This window comes from Lissotriton helveticus, chromosome 10 (genome assembly GCF_964261635.1).
Source record: "Lissotriton helveticus chromosome 10, aLisHel1.1, whole genome shotgun sequence".
NCBI classification, from domain to species: domain Eukaryota; kingdom Metazoa; phylum Chordata; class Amphibia; order Caudata; family Salamandridae; genus Lissotriton; species Lissotriton helveticus.
The window spans coordinates 200,844,818-200,863,279 of record NC_136071.1 but is presented as its reverse complement, the minus strand read 5'-3'; the positions used below and the strand labels follow the sequence as shown (position 1 = coordinate 200,863,279).

The 18,462-nt window shown below is 47.5% G+C and overlaps 1 protein-coding gene across 3 annotated transcripts in view; it reads right to left on the bottom strand.

Annotated features, from left to right (window-relative positions):
- Positions 1 to 18,462, bottom strand: part of METTL9 (methyltransferase 9, His-X-His N1(pi)-histidine) — a 219,639-nt gene that overhangs the window by 127,729 nt on the left and 73,448 nt on the right. For all 3 annotated transcript variants that reach the window (XM_078665133.1, XM_078665131.1, XM_078665132.1), the window contains exon 3: positions 10,016 to 10,225. In XM_078665133.1, the coding sequence (XP_078521259.1) occupies positions 10,016 to 10,225 (210 nt within the window). The remainder of the gene's footprint in view (positions 1 to 10,015; positions 10,226 to 18,462) is intronic.

Below are 18,462 nucleotides of genomic sequence, written 5' to 3'. Positions count from 1 at the left end.
TCGCAGATGGAGGGGTCGACTTCAAGATCGGAGCCAACAAGCCTAAGCAAAGGCAACCCACGCAGGATACACAAAGAGCTTCTGGTGCAGACCAGGAGGGTCTAAGGTACTTCACCTTTTCAGGGAAGCAAGTGCCAGTCTGGAGCAACCAGACCAGCGATGGATTTTCATAGGATCGTCGTCACAGGGCTACTAGCCAACTGGCCAGCAACCGGGTCAACGCGTCGAGCAGAACACAAGCAGAAGGGCCCCACGCAGATCTCGTGGAGGGTTGGTCTTCGGTGCAGGTGGAGCTCGGTGTCTCAGTCCCCAGTGCACAGCTTCGAGGATGCCTCAGGAGCTGCGCTGTTAGCAAGTTGAAGACTTTCCAAGTTGCCGGGTTCCACTGGTTCCGACGCCTTCCACGGGGCTCAGCTGTGCTGGAGTCGTGCAGTGGGGTCAGAGAAGTCCGGGAGTCGAGGTCTTGTCAGGCTCTGTACTCGGGTTCCGGCGGGAAGGGGGACAAAGCAAGCCGTCGTGTTGCTGGATGGTGCCTGGTTGCCCAGGGTGGTCACTCCTTGGCCACAAGGGAGATTCTTCAGTCTTCAGCTCAGGTGAATGTCGAAGGGTCCAGAGTTTTGTTTCAAGTCGATATCAGGATAAATCTAAAGTCTCCTGGGTCAGCTCCTACCTTTATACAACTAAAGGGGGCTGGTTTACTCACTAGGTCCCTCCTATGGGTGGGACCAGGAAGGGGGGTGGTTACACCCCTTTTCTTTGTCCAGTTTCGCGCCAGAGCTGGGGCTGGAGTGCCCCAGCAACCGGTTTGAACTGGGGTATGCATGAAGCACCTAATGTGCCTCAGGCAGTGTCTCAATCTATTCAGCCCTCCCTGTCCCAATACACAAAGTCCTGTCTGGGGTGGTGCTCGCACCTCTCCAAGCAGGAAACCTATTGTCCAAACCTCAGTGACTGGAAGGACTCCCAGCAGCAGGAGGTCAGAATTGTGTCTGTGGCAGCAGCGTCCATTTTGTGACGCTGGGGCTCTGGTTAACTTTAACCGGGATAGTCAGAACTAACATGTCTTCTCCCTCTAGAAGGGTGGAATGCTACCCCCGACGCCAGAATTGGCGAGGGGGTAGCATTCCAAAGCGTATGACACCTTACACGACATGTTTAGATAAAGCCAAACCAAAGTTAGCATTCAACCGCAAGGATTATAATGCAATTAAGAGTATATGGTATGGCGATATCATAGAACAGCTATAAGGACATGGTTCCGAAAGCTGCAGACAGGCTCAGCTCATGCTAGAGCACCATCTCACACATAACCAAGCACTCTGCCTCCAGGATTGTTAAGGCCTGCCATAGGAGTGACTTATAGGTTACTGGGTGTCTATTTTTAAGGGTAGATATAGGAATACTGTACCTAAGCAAGGGGTGATTACACAACCTTGCCCCAGCTGAGTGATCAGCCAGTTGTGTCAGTTTGAGTGGCCAGCCAGGGGTGGCATAATACATGCTGCAGCCCCTGGTAGGGCTTGGTTACACCTATGCCCTGGGTACCTATAGTACACTGTACAGGGGCTCATAGGGTGACCCAATTCCCAATTGGAGATGTACCTAAGGTACATGGAGTCCATTTTACAGAGGGAGCAGATAGCCTGGGGTCCTGATTAGCAGGATCCCAGGCCAACTAAGTCGAAAACCAGCTAAACACAAGGCAAAAAATCTGGGGTAACCATAGTCAGGTATCCACATTCCTACACCCCCCCCCCCACCCCCACCCCAACGAAAGGAGATATGGCTATCCTTGACCAGGTAAGCTTATATTGCCTAAGTGGCCATATAAGGAAGTACCTGCACTAGCATGGTTACCCCCTGTCTCATGGTCCACTAAGCAATCCCTCACCCTAGGGTTATCAGAGGGTCTCCACCATAGGGAATCTCTACCTGTGGTGTGTTTTGGCAAAGTAAAAGGCTGGTGTTGAGATGGAGTACTGAAGTGAGACTCCTCAAATGTAGGGCTCAGCTTCCTCCAATCACCTTCCACCAAGTGTGCCTTTCTTTCCAGGACTGAGTTGCACTGTGCTCTCAGGGTCAACCTCTGGCTGCCTACAGCTGGAGGCCGGGTCCCTTTTGCTGGCTTACTGGAGGGACAGGTCAGGTTTGGGGCTTTTAGGTCCCAGGGTTGGCTGTGCCCAACAGTGTCCATCTGGGGGAGGTTCCTAACTAAATGTAAGGGAGATCCCTCAGGAGTTTTTAAAACTTTCTCCTTGCTAGCGCTGCTAGCTTTGGTGCCCCTAATCTGCTGATGGGGGAGTTCTTGTGGACAGGGGGCCCTTTGGGGTCCACTGGCCTTCCTGACCTCTACAGCCCTGGGCTGACTGAGGCAGGGCAGAGAGGGGCAGTTTACCTGCTCCAGACTGGGTCCCAACTTGGAAGGGTCCACTGACATCAGGGGCTCTGCCAGGCTAGGCCGGACTACCTCTGGGGCAGTTTCTTCACAAGGGGTAGGGTCAGTTCCCGGAGGAGGCCGACTCTCACCTAATGTTTGGTGGGAGGGAGACTTTTCTTCCTCCCCAATGCTCTCTGTCTGAGTGGAGTGATCCATAGTTTCAGGCTTCCCAGCACTAAAATCTGTCTGAGTTTGGGCTGTTACCATCACAGCCCTGTCAATCTGTCTAGGGTAGGAGTCTGCTTGAGATTGGGCTGAGACTAGCACAGCCCTACCAACCTTTTCAGGGAGGATATCCTGGGCTGTGGCCATCACAGCCCCACTAACCTTTCCATGGAGATTTACCATTTTAGAATGTGTTTCTTGTTCTACCTCAGCCCAGGCTGAGATTTCCAGATCATTTCCCAGTAGACAATCTACAGGCAAGTTTGTAGACACTGCCACTCTCTTGGGGCCAGTGACACCTCCCCAGCTGAGATTAACTACTGCCATGGGATGATCTTTCTGTACTCCATCAATGTTGGTCACCTGGTATGTGGCTCGAGGTAAAAGTTGCCTTGAGGAGACTAGACTCTCAGTCACCATAGTGATGATAGCCCCTGTGTCTCTATAGGCCTCAACTTTCTGACCATTGATGAGGGGCTCCTGTCTGTACTTGTTCAAAGTGTTGGGACAAGCAGTGAAGTTGGCAAACCCCATGCCATCTTCACAGACACGAGTAGCTGTGGTAGGGGACCTGGTTAGACCAGAGTCCACCTGAGTTCCCAAAGTAAACCCAGCCAAATTCTTGGGGGCACTCCCACCACCTGGGGGATTACTGCTAACAGTAACAGGAGGTCTGTGAGTATTACTTGGGGGAATGTTTTCCTTATTGTTGGCCCTTGGGCAACTGCTGTCAGTCTTCCAGTGGCCAGGCTGTTTACAGACATGGCAATAAGGTTTCTTTTTGTTAGAGGAAGGGTTTTGGGACCCACCCCCACCATTGGAGTTTTGGGGCCCTGTGGAGGACTTGTCTTTTGATTTATCCCCACCTTTCTCTTGAGGCTTGGTAGAATCTTTCTTCTGGTCACCACCCTGATTTTTAGGCCTAATCCTGGTTCTGACCCATTTGTCTGCCCTCTTACCCAATTCTCGTGGAGAGGTCAGATCTGAGTCCACCAGGTGCTGGTGTAGAAGCTGGTTTTGACAATTACTAAGGATCTGCTCCCTCATAATCAAATTATACAATCCTGTAAAGTCCTGTACTTTGCTGCCCAATAACCAGTCCTCCAGAGCCTTAGTAGCACAATCTACAAATTCAGTCCAGTCCTGAGTCTGTGTCTTCTGGGTATCCCTGAACATCAACCTGTACTGTTCAGTGGTTAAGCCAAACCCATCAATCAGAGCACTCTTCAGGACAGAGTAGTTTTTAGCATCCTCATCACTAACTGTGAGGAGCTTATCTCTACCTTTTTCAGAAAAGGACAGCCATAAGATTGCTGCCCACTGACTTTGGGGTACCTGCTGCACTTTGCAGGCCCTCTCCAAAGCAGTAATCCACTTGTGGATGTCATCCCCTTCTTTATAGGGGGGCATAATCTTGCTTAGGTGTCTATTCTCATAGGACCTATCTTTATCCTTAGGGATATTGCTGCCACCAGTGGGTTCTAACCCACTCTCTCTATGCTCTCTAGCACGAGCAAGTTTCTCTTTGGCCAGGGCAACCTCAAGTTTCTGTCTTTCAATCCTAAGAGCAGCTTCTCTCATCTTTGCCTCATGTTCCCTTCTCTGAGGGGAAGTCATCCCTCTCTGAGCAAGGCCATGAGAGCCATTTGAAGCATGAGAGTGGAGAGAGTCCCTGGAGTGGGATCTTCCTCTTCTCTGCCTCTGGTTAAGCCCACTTGGGGGTCTGTATGAGGGCTGCCCATACTGACTCCCATGTATGCTTAAGTTAGCCTGGCTAAGTCTTCTGACTGCTACTTGGCTGTTTACCTCAGGATCAGACTCATCCTCTTCCACCCCCTCCTCTTCTTCTTCCTCCTCTGGTACTGAAGTATCAGCACTGTCATCTGTGGAGGGAAGGACTTCATCTGCACTACCTATGTCACCTGTCTTAGGTGGCTGTCGAGCATCATACTCTTCTAAGAGCTCGACCAGGAACTTGAGGGTAGGGTTTGAACCCTGTTTTAGCCTTCTAGAAGTACAAAATTGTCTCAATTCTTGGAAGGCTAAGGTGTCATATCTTGAAGCAGTCCCCAAGTGATCTGCTTCTGCATGCAGAGAACCACTGGGGTTCGCTGAATGAGACATGGTTTCTAGTGAGGTGGGGTGTTGCACTTACCTACACTATGTGTTTTCCTACAGAACCTGTCTAGGAGTTGTAGTCAGGGTGTGCTAGGCCCAGGCTCTACAACAGCTAAGTTCAGTAGAACTTAGTATACTAAGACTTGTTTTATATGTACCTACAGGTATCTATGTGATCTTTCAAATGATATCTCAAGATTACAAGTGGTAAAACAACAGCAAGCTCTAATCCCAACCGCTGCCCACCAATGTGGGAAGTTGGCCTGGTATATGATGTTCACTATTCTAGTGAGCACCTTGCACCAGTCCAAACAACCCTTATGGTGATGGTTGTAAGTCAACCTTATAGACCAGCTATCCTAGTGGTAGCGTGGACAGAACAGTCAGTCTTAGGCTAAAAGACTCTTGAAGGCGTGTAAAGCCAGCTGTTTTACCATATGTAACCCCTTGAATACCAAATGAAAGGACACCACACAGGATATATATAAAATATATATGTATTTATTGACTAACACACTCCTCTAAACTCTTTATGAGATCAGAGGCCAAAGCACATAACAAGTTACTCTTAGAAAGACTTTAAATAGCACAATTTACAGTTAGGCCCTAGGGGCCCGTAAAACCATATACTAAGTAAGTGGTATAAGAACCACGACTCGGGAAAAGGAAAGGCCTAGGGCCTAGAGGATCGCTGGGGCTACACTATCTGACCCTTAGGTTTGGAGTAGGAGGCCCACAGGCGGCGCGTGCAGTGTCAGTACACTCACGCGAGAGTCAATAGAAAGTCAATGGGAACTTAAAAGGTAAGTAATCGAAGATTTAGGACACTTCTGGTCTAACTAGGAATGTACAACTAACAAAACTGGACACTAGGATAGTCAATCCCTACAGGAGCACCGAAGTACTTGCGTTACCTCACCCACGTGCTGCGGGTGCATAGGTGTCAAAGTGTGTCGAGTTTTCTCGTTGATTCCTATGGAGCCTCGGAAGAAGATGCTGCAGGCGACCAGGAGGAAGATGTCCAGGTGGATCCAAGGGTGGATCGAAGATGAAGGAGACCTGAAAGCAGAGGGGACAGAGTCTAGGTCACTAGCCAGTGACCGGGTGGAACCAGGAAGGAACCAGACGTTGTCGAGGAACAATCAGGTGCTGTTGTGAAGCTTGTCATTGCAGCCACGCGGACCAGGAGGCGTCGAGGACGAACAGGTGCTGGCGAGGAGCTGTCCCACGAAGGTTCTCACAGATGGAGGGGTCGACTTCAAGATCAGAGCCAACAAGCTTAAGCAAAGGCAACCCACGCAGGATACACAAATAGCTTCTGGTGCAGACCAGGAGGGTCTAAGGTACTTCACCTTTTCAGGGAAGCAAGTGCCAGTCTGGAGCAACCAGACCAGCGATGGATTTTCACAGGATCGACGTCACAGGGCTACTAGCCAACTGGCCAGCAACCGGGACAACGCGTCGAGCAGAACACAAGCAGAAGGGCCCCACGCAGATCTCATGGAGTGTGGAGGGCTGGTCTTCGGTGCAGGTGGAGCTCGGTGTCGGGGTGTCTCAGTCCCCAGTGCACAGCTTCGAGGATGCCTCAGGAGCTGCGCTGTTAGCAAGTTGAAGAATTTCCAAGTTGCCGGGTTCCACGGGTTCCGACGCCTTCCACTGGGCTCAGCTGTGCTGGAGTCGTGCAGTGGGGTCAGAGAGGTCCGGGAGTCGAGGTCTTGTCAGGCTCTGTGCTCGGGTTCCGGCGGGAACAGGGACAAAGCAAGCCGTCTAGTTGCTGGATGGTGCCTGGTTGCCCAGGGTGGTCAATCCTTGGCCACAAGGGAGATTCCTCAGTCTTCAGCTCAGGTGAATGTCGAAGGGTCCAGAGTTTTGTTTCAAGCCGATATCAGGATAAATCTAAAGTCTCCTGGGTCAGCTCCTACCTTTATACAACTAAATGGGGCTGGTTTACTCACTAGGTCCCTCCTATGTGTGGGACCAGGAAGGGGGGTGGTTACACCCCCTTTCCTTTGTCCAGTTTGGCGCCAGAGCTGGGGCTGGAGTGCCCCAGCAACCGGTTTGAACTGGGGTATGCATGAAGCACCTAGTGTGCCTCAGTCTATTCAGCCCTCCCTGTCTCAATACACAAAGTCCTGTCTGGGGTGATGCTCGCACCTCTCCAGGCAGGAAACCTATTGTCCAAACCTCCGTGACTGGAAGGAAGCAGCAGGAGGTCAGACTTGTGTCTGTGGCAGCAGCGTCCATTTTGTGACGTTGGGGCTCTGGTTAACTTTAACCGGGATAGTCAGAACTAACATGTCTTATCCCTCTAGAAGGGTGGAATGATACCCCCGTCGCCAGAATTGGCGAGGGGGTAGTATTCCAAAGCGTATGAGACCTTACACGACATGTTTAGATAAAGCCAAACCAAAGTTAGCATTCAAGTGCAAGGATTATAATGCACTTAAGAGTATATGGTATAGCGATATCATAGAATAGCTATAAGGACATGGTTCCAAAAGCTGCAGACAGGCTCAGCTCATGCTAGAGCACCATCTCACACGTAACCAAGCACTCTGCCTCCAGGATTGTTAAGGCCTGCCATAGGAGCGACTTATAGGTTACTGTGTGTCTATTTTTAAGGGCAGATATAGGAATACTACACCTAAGCAAGGGGTGATTACATGACCTTGCCCCAGCTGAGTGATCAGCGAGTTGTGTCAGTTTGAGTGGCCAGCCAGGGGTGGCATAATACATGCTGCAGCCCCTGGTAGGCCTTGGTTACACCTATGCCCTGGGTACCTATAGTACACTGTACAGGGGCTCATAAGGTGACCCAATTCCCAATTGGAGATGTACCGAAGGTACATGGTGTCCATTTTACAGAGAGAGCAGATAGCCTGGGGTCCTGATTAGCAGGATCCCAGGCCAACTAAGTTGAAAACCAGCTAAACACAAGGCAAAACATCTGGGGTAACCATAGTCCGGTATCCACCTTCCTACAGCCACCACATCATTTACCACCAATTTCAAGCAGATAGTAAATGGATCTTAATGCGGACTTCGAATTCCCAGGACCGCAAGTTATTTCTCATTCCAAAAGTAATACCTCGTAATCTTCAGTTTTCGGTGCAAGGATACCAGCTGCAATAGGCGACTATGGTTGCCCGTATCTCTGCACCTAGATCCGGGAAACTTGTAATGAGGCGTCAATATTTTTTTCAAGTGTAGAAAAAAACATAAGAGCAAAAAAGTTAATTAAACCTAGAATTTGAGAGAATATTTCATTTTCCAGAGGAGGTTCTCTCCCTTGTCAGTCTTAGGCTCATGAGGAGCCTTAATGTGGCACTGCTTGAAGACAATTTAAAAGCAACTTAATGAAGAGCATGCTGACCCCAGATCAAGACCCGGGATGGGAAGAGTGGAGTGTTGGGGGAGATTCCACTGGGTCTAAAGTTTGGATAAAAAACTAAAATTCAAATATTGATGAAGGAATTACATAATAGTCAAATGTAACAGAATGGTAGAACACCTACATAGGACCTGTATTTTAGAAGATAAAGAGGAAATCATTTGTGTATATTCTAAGTATCCAAACATTCAAGAAAAACTATATATACAACATATCTATGCAACATATTACAATTTAGAAATAGTAAGTAAATTTAACGCCCTTACAGGTTATTCCTGTTGAACAATATACACAGGACCAATGAGGGATAAACTGACTTAGTGGTTACTTTATAGAATTAGCTAAACCAATGAAAGAATGTTGTTGAACATACAGTACAATTTCGAAGTGACTACATTTCGAAACTACCATATGACATCATATTAAAAAATTTGAAGAAGAAACATTAGTGGGGAAATACAACCATCCTCTAATGTAATCTTAAAATCCTATTTGTTGAATACTGGTACTGGTGACGTGCATTTTAAAAACTACCAAAGCCTGTCTTAATACACCATTGAGGAAGAAATCTCAACCCCTGTGAAAATAGCTGTTAAAGTGTGCAGTGGTTTCACCATTCTTAAAGGTACAATGTCCTTTCAACATTTGACACACATTTTTCCAGTACTTCCTTGGATAAGAGACAGCAAGGGGCACTACATACACTCTCGCCGGGGATCCACATATGGTTCTAATGGGAAAACTGTAGTGTGTGACCAGATGACGTTCTTTTACAGTATTTCTTTAGTTTGAGAATAGTAGCAGCGATTTCATTGGGAGATAGATTTTGAAATATTTGCTCCTCTAAGTTGACAATCATAAAGTAGACCAGTAGAGCCAAAGTGATGAATACATTGCAGAAACATATTGCCTACTTTTTGCGAAGAATTATCGGTTGTATTAACTAATTTACTCTTAAAATGACTGATTTCTTGATAAAGATGGCACTGTGCAGAATTTAAAGCGGAGAAAATATATTCTTAGAGTCATCACTAAGTGTCCAACAACTGGGCCTGATGCTCTTGATGCTAAATTGGTATGGACCTTTGTCCACATGAATGATCTGGTCCTTTTTTCAACATTAATGGTATGATTCTTTCCTTAAATTGGGATGGAAAACACTAGTGTTCTTGTTACATCATCAAGAAGATCTCTTAAAGAGTTCTGAAATATTGCTTCTTAATCACCCTCAAATTGTTTGGCGCGATGATGGGCATCTAATAAGTAAGATGCACTGGTTCTCTTGCTCACCTCAATTTTCATGCCCAACAATTGTTGACAACTGTGGTATAGTAGGTTGTGTACAATAGACAGAAAACTCAGTGAAGCCACCTCATTCCTATCTACTTTTCTGGCACAGTCAGCACGAATTGCACTTTTCTGGCAATTCGTTGTCGTAAGAGTTAAAGTACAAGAGACAAACTCATGGCCTTCAGCCGGTTCAGAAACAGTATTTAGCCTAATTTTCTTTATGCCATAAGTGAAACGTAATTTATGCAGAAAGACTATTTTTCTATTCCGATTTTTTTGAAAAAATAGTTCACAGAAGCCTACACAACTTACCTATTCACAGAACGGATCATAAAAACAACACATTTGCTTTTTTGAATCTGTGCAATTTACTTTAACATGCTACTATTATTTTCATGCAAGATTTAACTAAATGTTATATCGGATGCTGTTGGGCCTAACAGTTGCTGGGTTAGTAAGGCTGTCCTGGGGCAGGGAGCTGTCAACAGGCCATAATACAAAACAGTTAAAAGGAACTGAACCCAATTAAACCAGGACGCTCTACGGTTAGTATAGTACTATTTGTTTTTAAGGAGAAACCTATCCAGCGCCACTCCACGGCATCCTTCCTGTACCTGTACTTTTTTTTCTGAAGTTGCCATATCATAGTTTGCGACATCTCTGTTACGTAGATTTCTTCGAAATGAGGGCTCATGACTTTCGTGACTTCTCCATCTCCGGCTCCTAAATCAAGAAGCCTGTAAGATTTCCAGTCTGGGTTTATTTTAAGAAGTCTTTGAAACTGTTCTGGCGAAAACACAAACATTGAGCCTCTTCCAAGCAACCTGAAACAAAAAGAGAGAAACATTTCTGGGGTGCGATGATAACCCTCTTTGAGAAGGATTAGAAAATAACCCAAGTTTGGGAGTTAGAGACCAATATCAAAAGTTAGTGCTTCCAGAGAGGCACTAGGGCATGCACACACAAAAACACACAAACAAACAAACAAACACACACACACACACACACACACACACACACACACGCGCGCACACACACGCGCAAACAGTCATAACAAACAAAATAAAATCTCTCCCTTGCTTTTAGAACTTTTTCATGGCAATTTAGCACCTGAAACGAAAACCTGTTACTTTTCTGATGAGGGTGACAAAACATACTTTACAGAGGAACATTTCTTTCTGGGATGATAACGTCTATGTAATGTTTCGTATGATTTTAATATGAGTTTTCAGAATCATTACCTGTGGCAGAAAATATATTTGGTGAGATAGTGAAGTCATTTTTTTTCACTTTTAATATGCATCCACTGAAAGCAATTAAGTCGTCTCTGTTCTTCTATTGCATTTCTAGAAACATTATTTCATTTAAATTGCAAAAGCAATTTTTTCATTTGTTCTAACGGGTTTACAATTTTCATCAAAAGGGGTCACCTGACGCTTAACTTGACAATGCTATGGCGCATTAGGTCCGGTCTGAATTGTCACGGTTCACACGACTAGAAAATTGGAGGCTTCAAGAACAGTGCAGGTAAATAAAGGGAGAGGCCGAAAACAGAAAATATAAATATATTTACAAGCAGCACTGCCAACACTTTACCTGGTGCAGCTAACTTAATTTATTTGTAAGTAAACACAGCCACAGTACACCAACATCTCAAAGCAAACACAGCAAAGGTGCGGAACAGGATTTCAGCTTATTGAAGTCTGCTATGTCTGATTTTCTCACCATATGAAGTGCACTCATGATCGGTTTTGCTTAGAGAAAGAACTTCAGAAACGACCAGTAACTGATTTGAAACAATTTCAGATAACTGGATCTATAAGCACACAGACTGCATGGAAATACCAGAGGGGTAGAATTTACAAACCCAAATATATTTTCCCATGTTGAACTTCGTAAGAATCATGTACTTTCACCACAGCTGCATTCCACTGTCGCAGGGTGCAGAAACATTGGACACGGTGGGCCCAACCAATGTGAGACCACTTTAAAACGGATTCTAAATGTATGCTTTGCTAAAGTGATCACCTCTTAGTAGTGCTTAGTTTATAAACCAACGAAATGCAGGGGCCAATGATTCATCTTAGTGTTTCACCACCATCAGTGCTGAATGTCAGAGTTGCCGAATATCAAGGCTGCTAAATTTGGATTACACTTCTTGCCTCTGTCTTTCACCCACTGTATACTTCCTGCTTCTTCACCTCCCTTTTGCAGATTCTTCTTCATCCCCGCTTTCTCCCTTCATCACGTTCTCCTATCTTTCTTTTCCAACTTCTTTATCTTTGTTCTACCTTGCCCCCTCTTAATTTGGGTCAAATTCTGAATATCAAAATTAAGGCCCAGTCTCCAAAAATGGGTGCCACCACACACCACCGCAGCAACCTTCACAAATGAAACACTTCATCTGATCACCTCATCAGTGGTTTCGTGTACATAGAAAACGAATAGTTTTCTTACCTGTCGGTGTAGTTTTGCAGCTTGACGATCTTTCTGGATTCACTATGCTGTGCATTATTCCGCGGTCTTGTGGTTGGGTCCGGATTCGTAGTCTTTTCTTTTTTTTTTTTTTTTTTCGTAGCCCAGGTGGGCGTCGGCGTCACACCTCCTCGGGTGTATTTCCGGTGACGTCTGCATGCTTCCTGCGGAAGCTCCCACTCTTGGGCGCCATCTTCGGGTTCTTTTTTTCCGTGTTTCTTTCGTTTCCGAAGTAATGGCAATGTTCTATTTAGGTGATATTTTACCGCTTGTACTTCAAAAGTCTTTTTTTTTTTTTTTACCACCTCTTCTCTCTCCAGCCTCATCTTTCTGGCGGAGGTGGGTGGGTTCGCTAGTGAATCCAGAAAGATCTTCAAGCTGCAAAACTACACCGACAGGTAAGAAAAATATTCGCTTTGCAGCGTGAATCTTTCTGGATTCACTATGCTGTGCATAGATTTTGTAGCGGTTTCTCATCTCTGTGGCGGCTGGGTGGAAGATGAGCATTGGTTATTGAATATGTGCTGGAGCACCTTTTGTCCGACTTGTGCCTCCTTGTTCATCTGTATATCCACACAGTAGTGCTTCGTGAACGTGTGCACCGAAGCCCATGTTGCCGCCAGGCATATGTCCTGTATGGGTGTGTTAGCCAGGAAAGCTATTGTAGCACCCTTTTTCCTAGTGGAGTGGGCACGTGTCCCCTCTGCTAGTTCTTGTCCTGCACGTTTGTGGCAGAGTTGAATTGTCTGTGCGATCCATCGTGCAATAGTCTTTTTGGTTACTGCCTTTCCCATGAAACTGTTGGCGAATGACACGAAGAACTGTTTTGTTTTCCTGTGTCCCTTCGTCCTCTCAATGTAGTGCATGACTGCCCTTCTGGCGTCCAGGGTGTGCAGAGCTCGCTCTGCGCTAGTTGTTGGTTTTTGGAAAAAACTCGGTATCTGTATAGACTGGTTCATGTGGAATTTGGACACCACCTTCGGCATGAAGTGTGGGTCAGTCCTCATCACAACCCTATCATTGTGTATTTGTATGTAGGGTTCTTGTAGCGTCAGCGCCTGAAGTTCGCTTACTCTGCGTAAGGACGTTATTGCAACCAGGAAAGCTGTTTTCATAGTTAGCATCTTTAGGGAGACCTTGTGAAGTGGTTCAAAAGGCTCTTTCATGAGTGTTCCCCATCTGTCGAACAGCCACCTTGTCTCTTGAGCATTGAGCTCCCACTCGTGGGATGCCGATGTCTGTCTGCTGAGCCAATCTGCTTGTATGTTGTCCTTCCCTGGTAGGTGTATGGCTAGCAGGTCTATCTTGAGAGGGATGGCCCATCTCCATATCTCCTGCGCCAGTGTTGAAAGTGGGGCTGACTGTGTGCCCCCCTGCTTATTGATGTAGAACATCGCGGTGGTGTTGTCTGTTTGAAGCAACACCTTGTGCTTGTACAGTCTTGTTTGGAAGGCTTTCAGTGCAAGGAAGATTGTCTTCAATTCTAGGTAGTTGATGTGCTTTGTCGCATCTGCTGGCATCCACAGTCCCCTCACCTTGAGCTCCTCCATGTGAGCGCCCCCTCCCTTCAGGGATGCGTCTGTGGTGATGGTCACTGTTGGCGTTGGGGGCGTTAGAGGCTTTCCCCTTGCTATGTTCTCCATGGTCCACCATGTCATCTCCTTCTGCACTGCGTGCGTTACAACCACTACATCCTCCCAACTGCCTGTAGCTTGTGACCATTGCTCCTGTAGCCATTCTTGAATGGGTCTCATGCGGAGACGTACATTTGGTACCAGGTGGATGCATGATGCCATCATCCCCATGATCTTGCTCGCAGTCCTCACTGTCCGAGCTTGTCCCTTCCGGTAGAGGCGAGTTTCCTTCACCAGCGCCCTCGCCCTCTTCTCGCTGGGGAACACCTTGCCCTGTAAGGTGTTGATCTGTGCTCCCAGGAAGATTTTCACCTGTTCCGGCTCCATTGATGATTTCTTCCAATGGATGGAGAACCCCAGGCTTATGAGCGTGCTCGTCACTGTATGTGCGTGCTGCTTGCATTTCTGGTATGATTTTGCTTTCACCAGCCAGTCGTCCAGGTAGGGGTATACGTGTATTCCCTGCCTTCGTAGGTGCGCTGCGACTGCTGCGAGGCACTTTGTGAAGACCATTGGTGCTGATTTTAGCCCGAAAGCTAGTGTCGTGAACTGGTAGTGGCTTTCTCCGATGGTGAACCTGAGCATATTTGTGCTTTCTGTTCATTGGGATGTGCAGGTAGGCGTCCTTGAGGTCTATCGTGACCATGAAGTCTCCGATTTGCAATTGCGGGAGCACCTCTTGCAGGGAGGTCATTTTGAATTTTTGCGTTCTTATGAATTTGTTCAGGAACCTTAGGTCCAGAATGGGTCTCATTGTCTCGTCTACCTTTGGTACCAGGAAGTACGTCGAGTATATTCCCTTGTTTCTTTCCTTGAAGGGTACCCGTTCTATGGCCTGCTTCTGCAGAAGTTCCTTTGCTTCTTCCTGAAGACGCTCTAGCTGTTTGCTTGTTAGTGGTTTTCTTTTTGGTTTTCTGCCAGTTGGCCTCCCCTCCAACTCTATGCAGTATCCGAATTGGATGATGTTGAGGATCCATTTGTCTGATGTGATTTCTCTCCATTCTTGGAGGTAAAATCTTAATATTCCTCCCACTGGTGTTATGTGGTCGTAGAGTTCTAGCCTGTCTTGACCCATCTGTACGTGCTGCCCCCTGGGATCTTTTCTGTGGGTGGGCACACTGAGTTTTTTGAAGTCACTTAGAGGTGGGCTGCTGTCCCCCTCTTCTATTCTGTCCACGTCCATTTCCTCTCCCTCGAAAGGACTGGCCTCTTTGTTGGTATTGCCAGGGCTGCTTCTGCTGACCTTGCTGAGCCTGCGAGTCGGGCTGGTGCGTTTGTTGGAAAGCCTGGTGTGATGTACCTGGCTGGTTTCCACCTCTCCCGCCAGGCCTCCGTGACGGGGTGCCCCTTCTGTTGCCTCTGAACTGCAATGCTCCCATGGACCTTGCTGTTTTGTTATCTTTCTTCAGTTGACTGAGTTTCTCATCAACTGTTGTTCCGAAAAGCGTATCGCCGTTGAACGGTGTGTTCAGGATGCTGTGTTGCACCTCCGGTTTGAAACCTGAGATCCTGAGCCAGGCGTGTCTTCTTTCAGTGACACCCATCATCATGAGCCTGCTGGAGGTGTCTGCTCCATCCAGGGCCGTCTTAAGGCAAGAATTTGCCGCGTTCTTCCCATCTTCAACCAGTTTTTCTGCCTTCTGTCTGGCATCCTGGGGCAGGTCCTTCACCAACTGCCCCAGCTCCTCCATGATCTGGTACATGTGCCTGTTTATCAGGGCGTTGGAATTAGCCATGCGCCAGTGGGTCGCGGCATTCCGTTCGATCCTTCTGCCCACCAGATCCATCCTCTTGCTCTCCTTATCCGGTGGTGGTCCAGAAGTAGTGGCTACGTTAGCCCTCTTCCTTGCTGTGGCCGTGATAATGGAGTCTGCGGAGACAGTTCCCTGAATGTAGGGCGGGTCTTTTGAGGAATGTTTGTACTTCTTCTCTGTTCTGGGAGTTACTGCCTTACATGTTGCTGGCTCCCTGAATGCTTCCCTCCCTTGAGCCAAGACGCTGTTGAGCATTGGTAGGTACTGGCTCCTTGTTTGTGTGGGGAGCAATGTCTCTAGAAGGAAGTCTGCTTTCTGCTTCTCTTCGTTGAGTTTGAATGCCGCTGCGGCAGACTTTATCACAGAGTTGTAGGCCCCGATGTCGTCCGGCGGCGAGGGCCTCGAGGGATATGTGTCGACCGCCTCCTCCGGGCTGTCTGTGTCGACATCTATGTAATCCACCTCCTGTAAGTCAGAGGGGGCCGACTCTGCGTCCGTCCTGCTGTCCTCTTCTTCCCCATAGTTGTAACGATCGTAGGGATTCTCGTCCTCTTCCTGGTCGTCGACCACCTCGACGCTCGGGACTTGTTCCTCGGCGACCTAGTCTTCCTCCTCGACCACCTCCACCACTGGTGGCTTGGTCTTGTGTGGAATCGTGAAGGCTTTCATCTTTGCGTCGAATTCTTTCTTCCGCTGCAAGAAGTTTTCCATTTCGGCCTCGAGCCGCCTTCTCTTTTTCTCCATCCCGGCTGCGTGTTCCGCGTCGGATGGTTCGGCCGCTCTTTTCGGCGGTTGGCTCGGCGCCGTGCCTCTCGGTGCCGAAGATTTTGACGTCGAACCGTATTTTGGGTCCCTGGTCGGCGTCGGTAGTTTAGGGTCCTTCTCCCTCGGCGTCGATCGGTCTTTTTCGGGGACGATTTTCGACGACTTCTGCTGTTCAACAGCTCTCGGCGCCGGGGACTCCTTCTCAGAGGATCCGCTGGGCCTGCGAGTACTCGCGGACGCCAGTTGTTTTGGCGTCGGCGCTTTCGGGGCCTTTCCCTCGTGTTTTCGAGACTCAGAGTCTCTCGCGTTCTTGGGGGCCGGAGAGTCTCCTACCTTATCAGAAGTCTTCGTGTAATCGGTCTCTACGACCGTGTAGCTGTCGTCTTCAGCGGCAGCGTGGTCCTCTTCCTCGGAAGACATCCCCAGCTCGTAGAGGGACGGAGTCGGGGCCTTCCCCTGCAGGGTGGCGTGCTCTACCCTCTGTCTCTCCCGCACTCGAAGGGTCTTCGGGGCGAAGGCGGAGCAGGCATTGCAGTCCTCGCTTTCGTGATTTACCGGTAGACAAAGGTTGCATACCGGGTGCTGGTCCTTCTGCGCGTACTTGTGGTGGCAGTTACGGCAGAACTTGAACGGCGTGTTGTCCATCATCGAGCGCTCAGGGCCTCCCTGGTCGCGTGTTCGTCGACGTTCGTCGAAGATCTCGATGAATTCACCTTCTCCTTCGCTGACTCCTCGTCGATGAAGTCTCCTGGAGTCTTCAGATGACTTTTCTTTCTAATTTCTGTATTTTCCTTCTTCTTTCTCCAAAAATGTCTGGAGCCCAAACGGGAACGATCCAGACCCGACCGCGGAAAAAAAGAATCTGAAGATGGCGCCCAAGAGTGGGAGCTTCCGCAGGAAGCATGCCGACGTCACCAGAAATACACCCGAGGAGGTGTGACGCCGACGCCCACCTGGGCTACGAAAAAAACAAAAAAAACTAAGAAAAGACTACGAATCCGGACCCAACCACAAGACCGCGGAATAATGCACAGCATAGTGAATCCAGAAAGATTCACGCTGCAAAACTAATGTGTACCAAGTCACTTACAAAACAAAGGTTTTAGCTCCATATAAACTGTGGCCTCTACAGTCCTGTTGCAAAAGCATTTTGCGCTTCGTGTGTGCTTAGCGGATGCAGTCTTTTAATCCTACCCAAAGGCGTCACCACGATGAGATTCTCAGATTTCAACTTCATCTAAAGAACTTTTGATATGGTCACAAACTGCACCACAAACAAAGATTTGCCAATGAGAATCTAGTGCATTCTTTTGCGGAGGGGCAACATTTTAGTTTTGCTAGGAGAGTAAGCCAAGAGAAAAGAACTCATGGCTGTAACATTAAGACCCGATCTATTCCAGAAAATAGACAACACTCAACCATATAAACACTTGTACGGGCTGAAGTTAATCGTAGACAATGCAGGGCATCTACCCAGGAAATAGTTTGGACACAGGGTGGGGACCCCTCTCTAAACAATAGGGTAACATTTCCAAGGCCCTGATCTACTTACATCTGTAGTACTTCCAGTTTACCTCACCGTAAACAGGCTCAAAATGTCACGTCATCGCATTTTCAAGATGCTGAAAGTCTTTATCCACCCTCAACTTGGGCTTTGAGAAGTGGGGGTGCGAATAGGGAGTTTTCTATGGTACCTCTAGTGTTCTCCCGCAACTACATCCATCTACCTACATTTAACCAATACTTAAATCCAGTTTGGGTCAGGCACTGCACCCACAACAAACCAGGAGGGAAAGTGAGGTAAAACAAAAGCACGGTCCTCAGCAACCACACAGGGGATCCACCAGAATTGTCTTGAAATCCTGTTCTCTACTTTTCAAGAGTGCCTCAAATGTTACATGTGGCTCAACTGACCTGTCAAGCAGGATTAGGCACTGTAGTGCCAAAAAGGCTGCCTACAGTCCCCAATCTGCATATTCTGTAGAGTTATGGGGTTATCCCCGCCTATTCAGGTCAGCCGATTGTTTGCTCCTGGGAGGCATTTCACACCTATTCAAGGCTAAGCACAGAATGAGAATTGGCAGAAGCATAGACTAATTGGCTGTCTCACATCATAGGCAGGTAAAGGGCAAATTTCTTCAAGTTGCTTTTCCTTAATATTTATTACAACTCTGACCATATCATTGAATTTGACTTTTAATAACTACTGAAAGGGTGGTTTAATTACTTTCTAGCTGGTCCTATTCCTGGGATACATTATTCATATTTTACTTTGGTTTCCTACATAGGACAGAGACGCCTGCCACAGTTGAAATAGCTTTTGGGCTTTGAGGCATTCATAGAGATTACTTACTAATATTTAAAAGTGACGTTTTTACCTGTCAAAAAGGGTTATTTTAGCAGACGTCAATGTATGAGACAGGACATACAAGG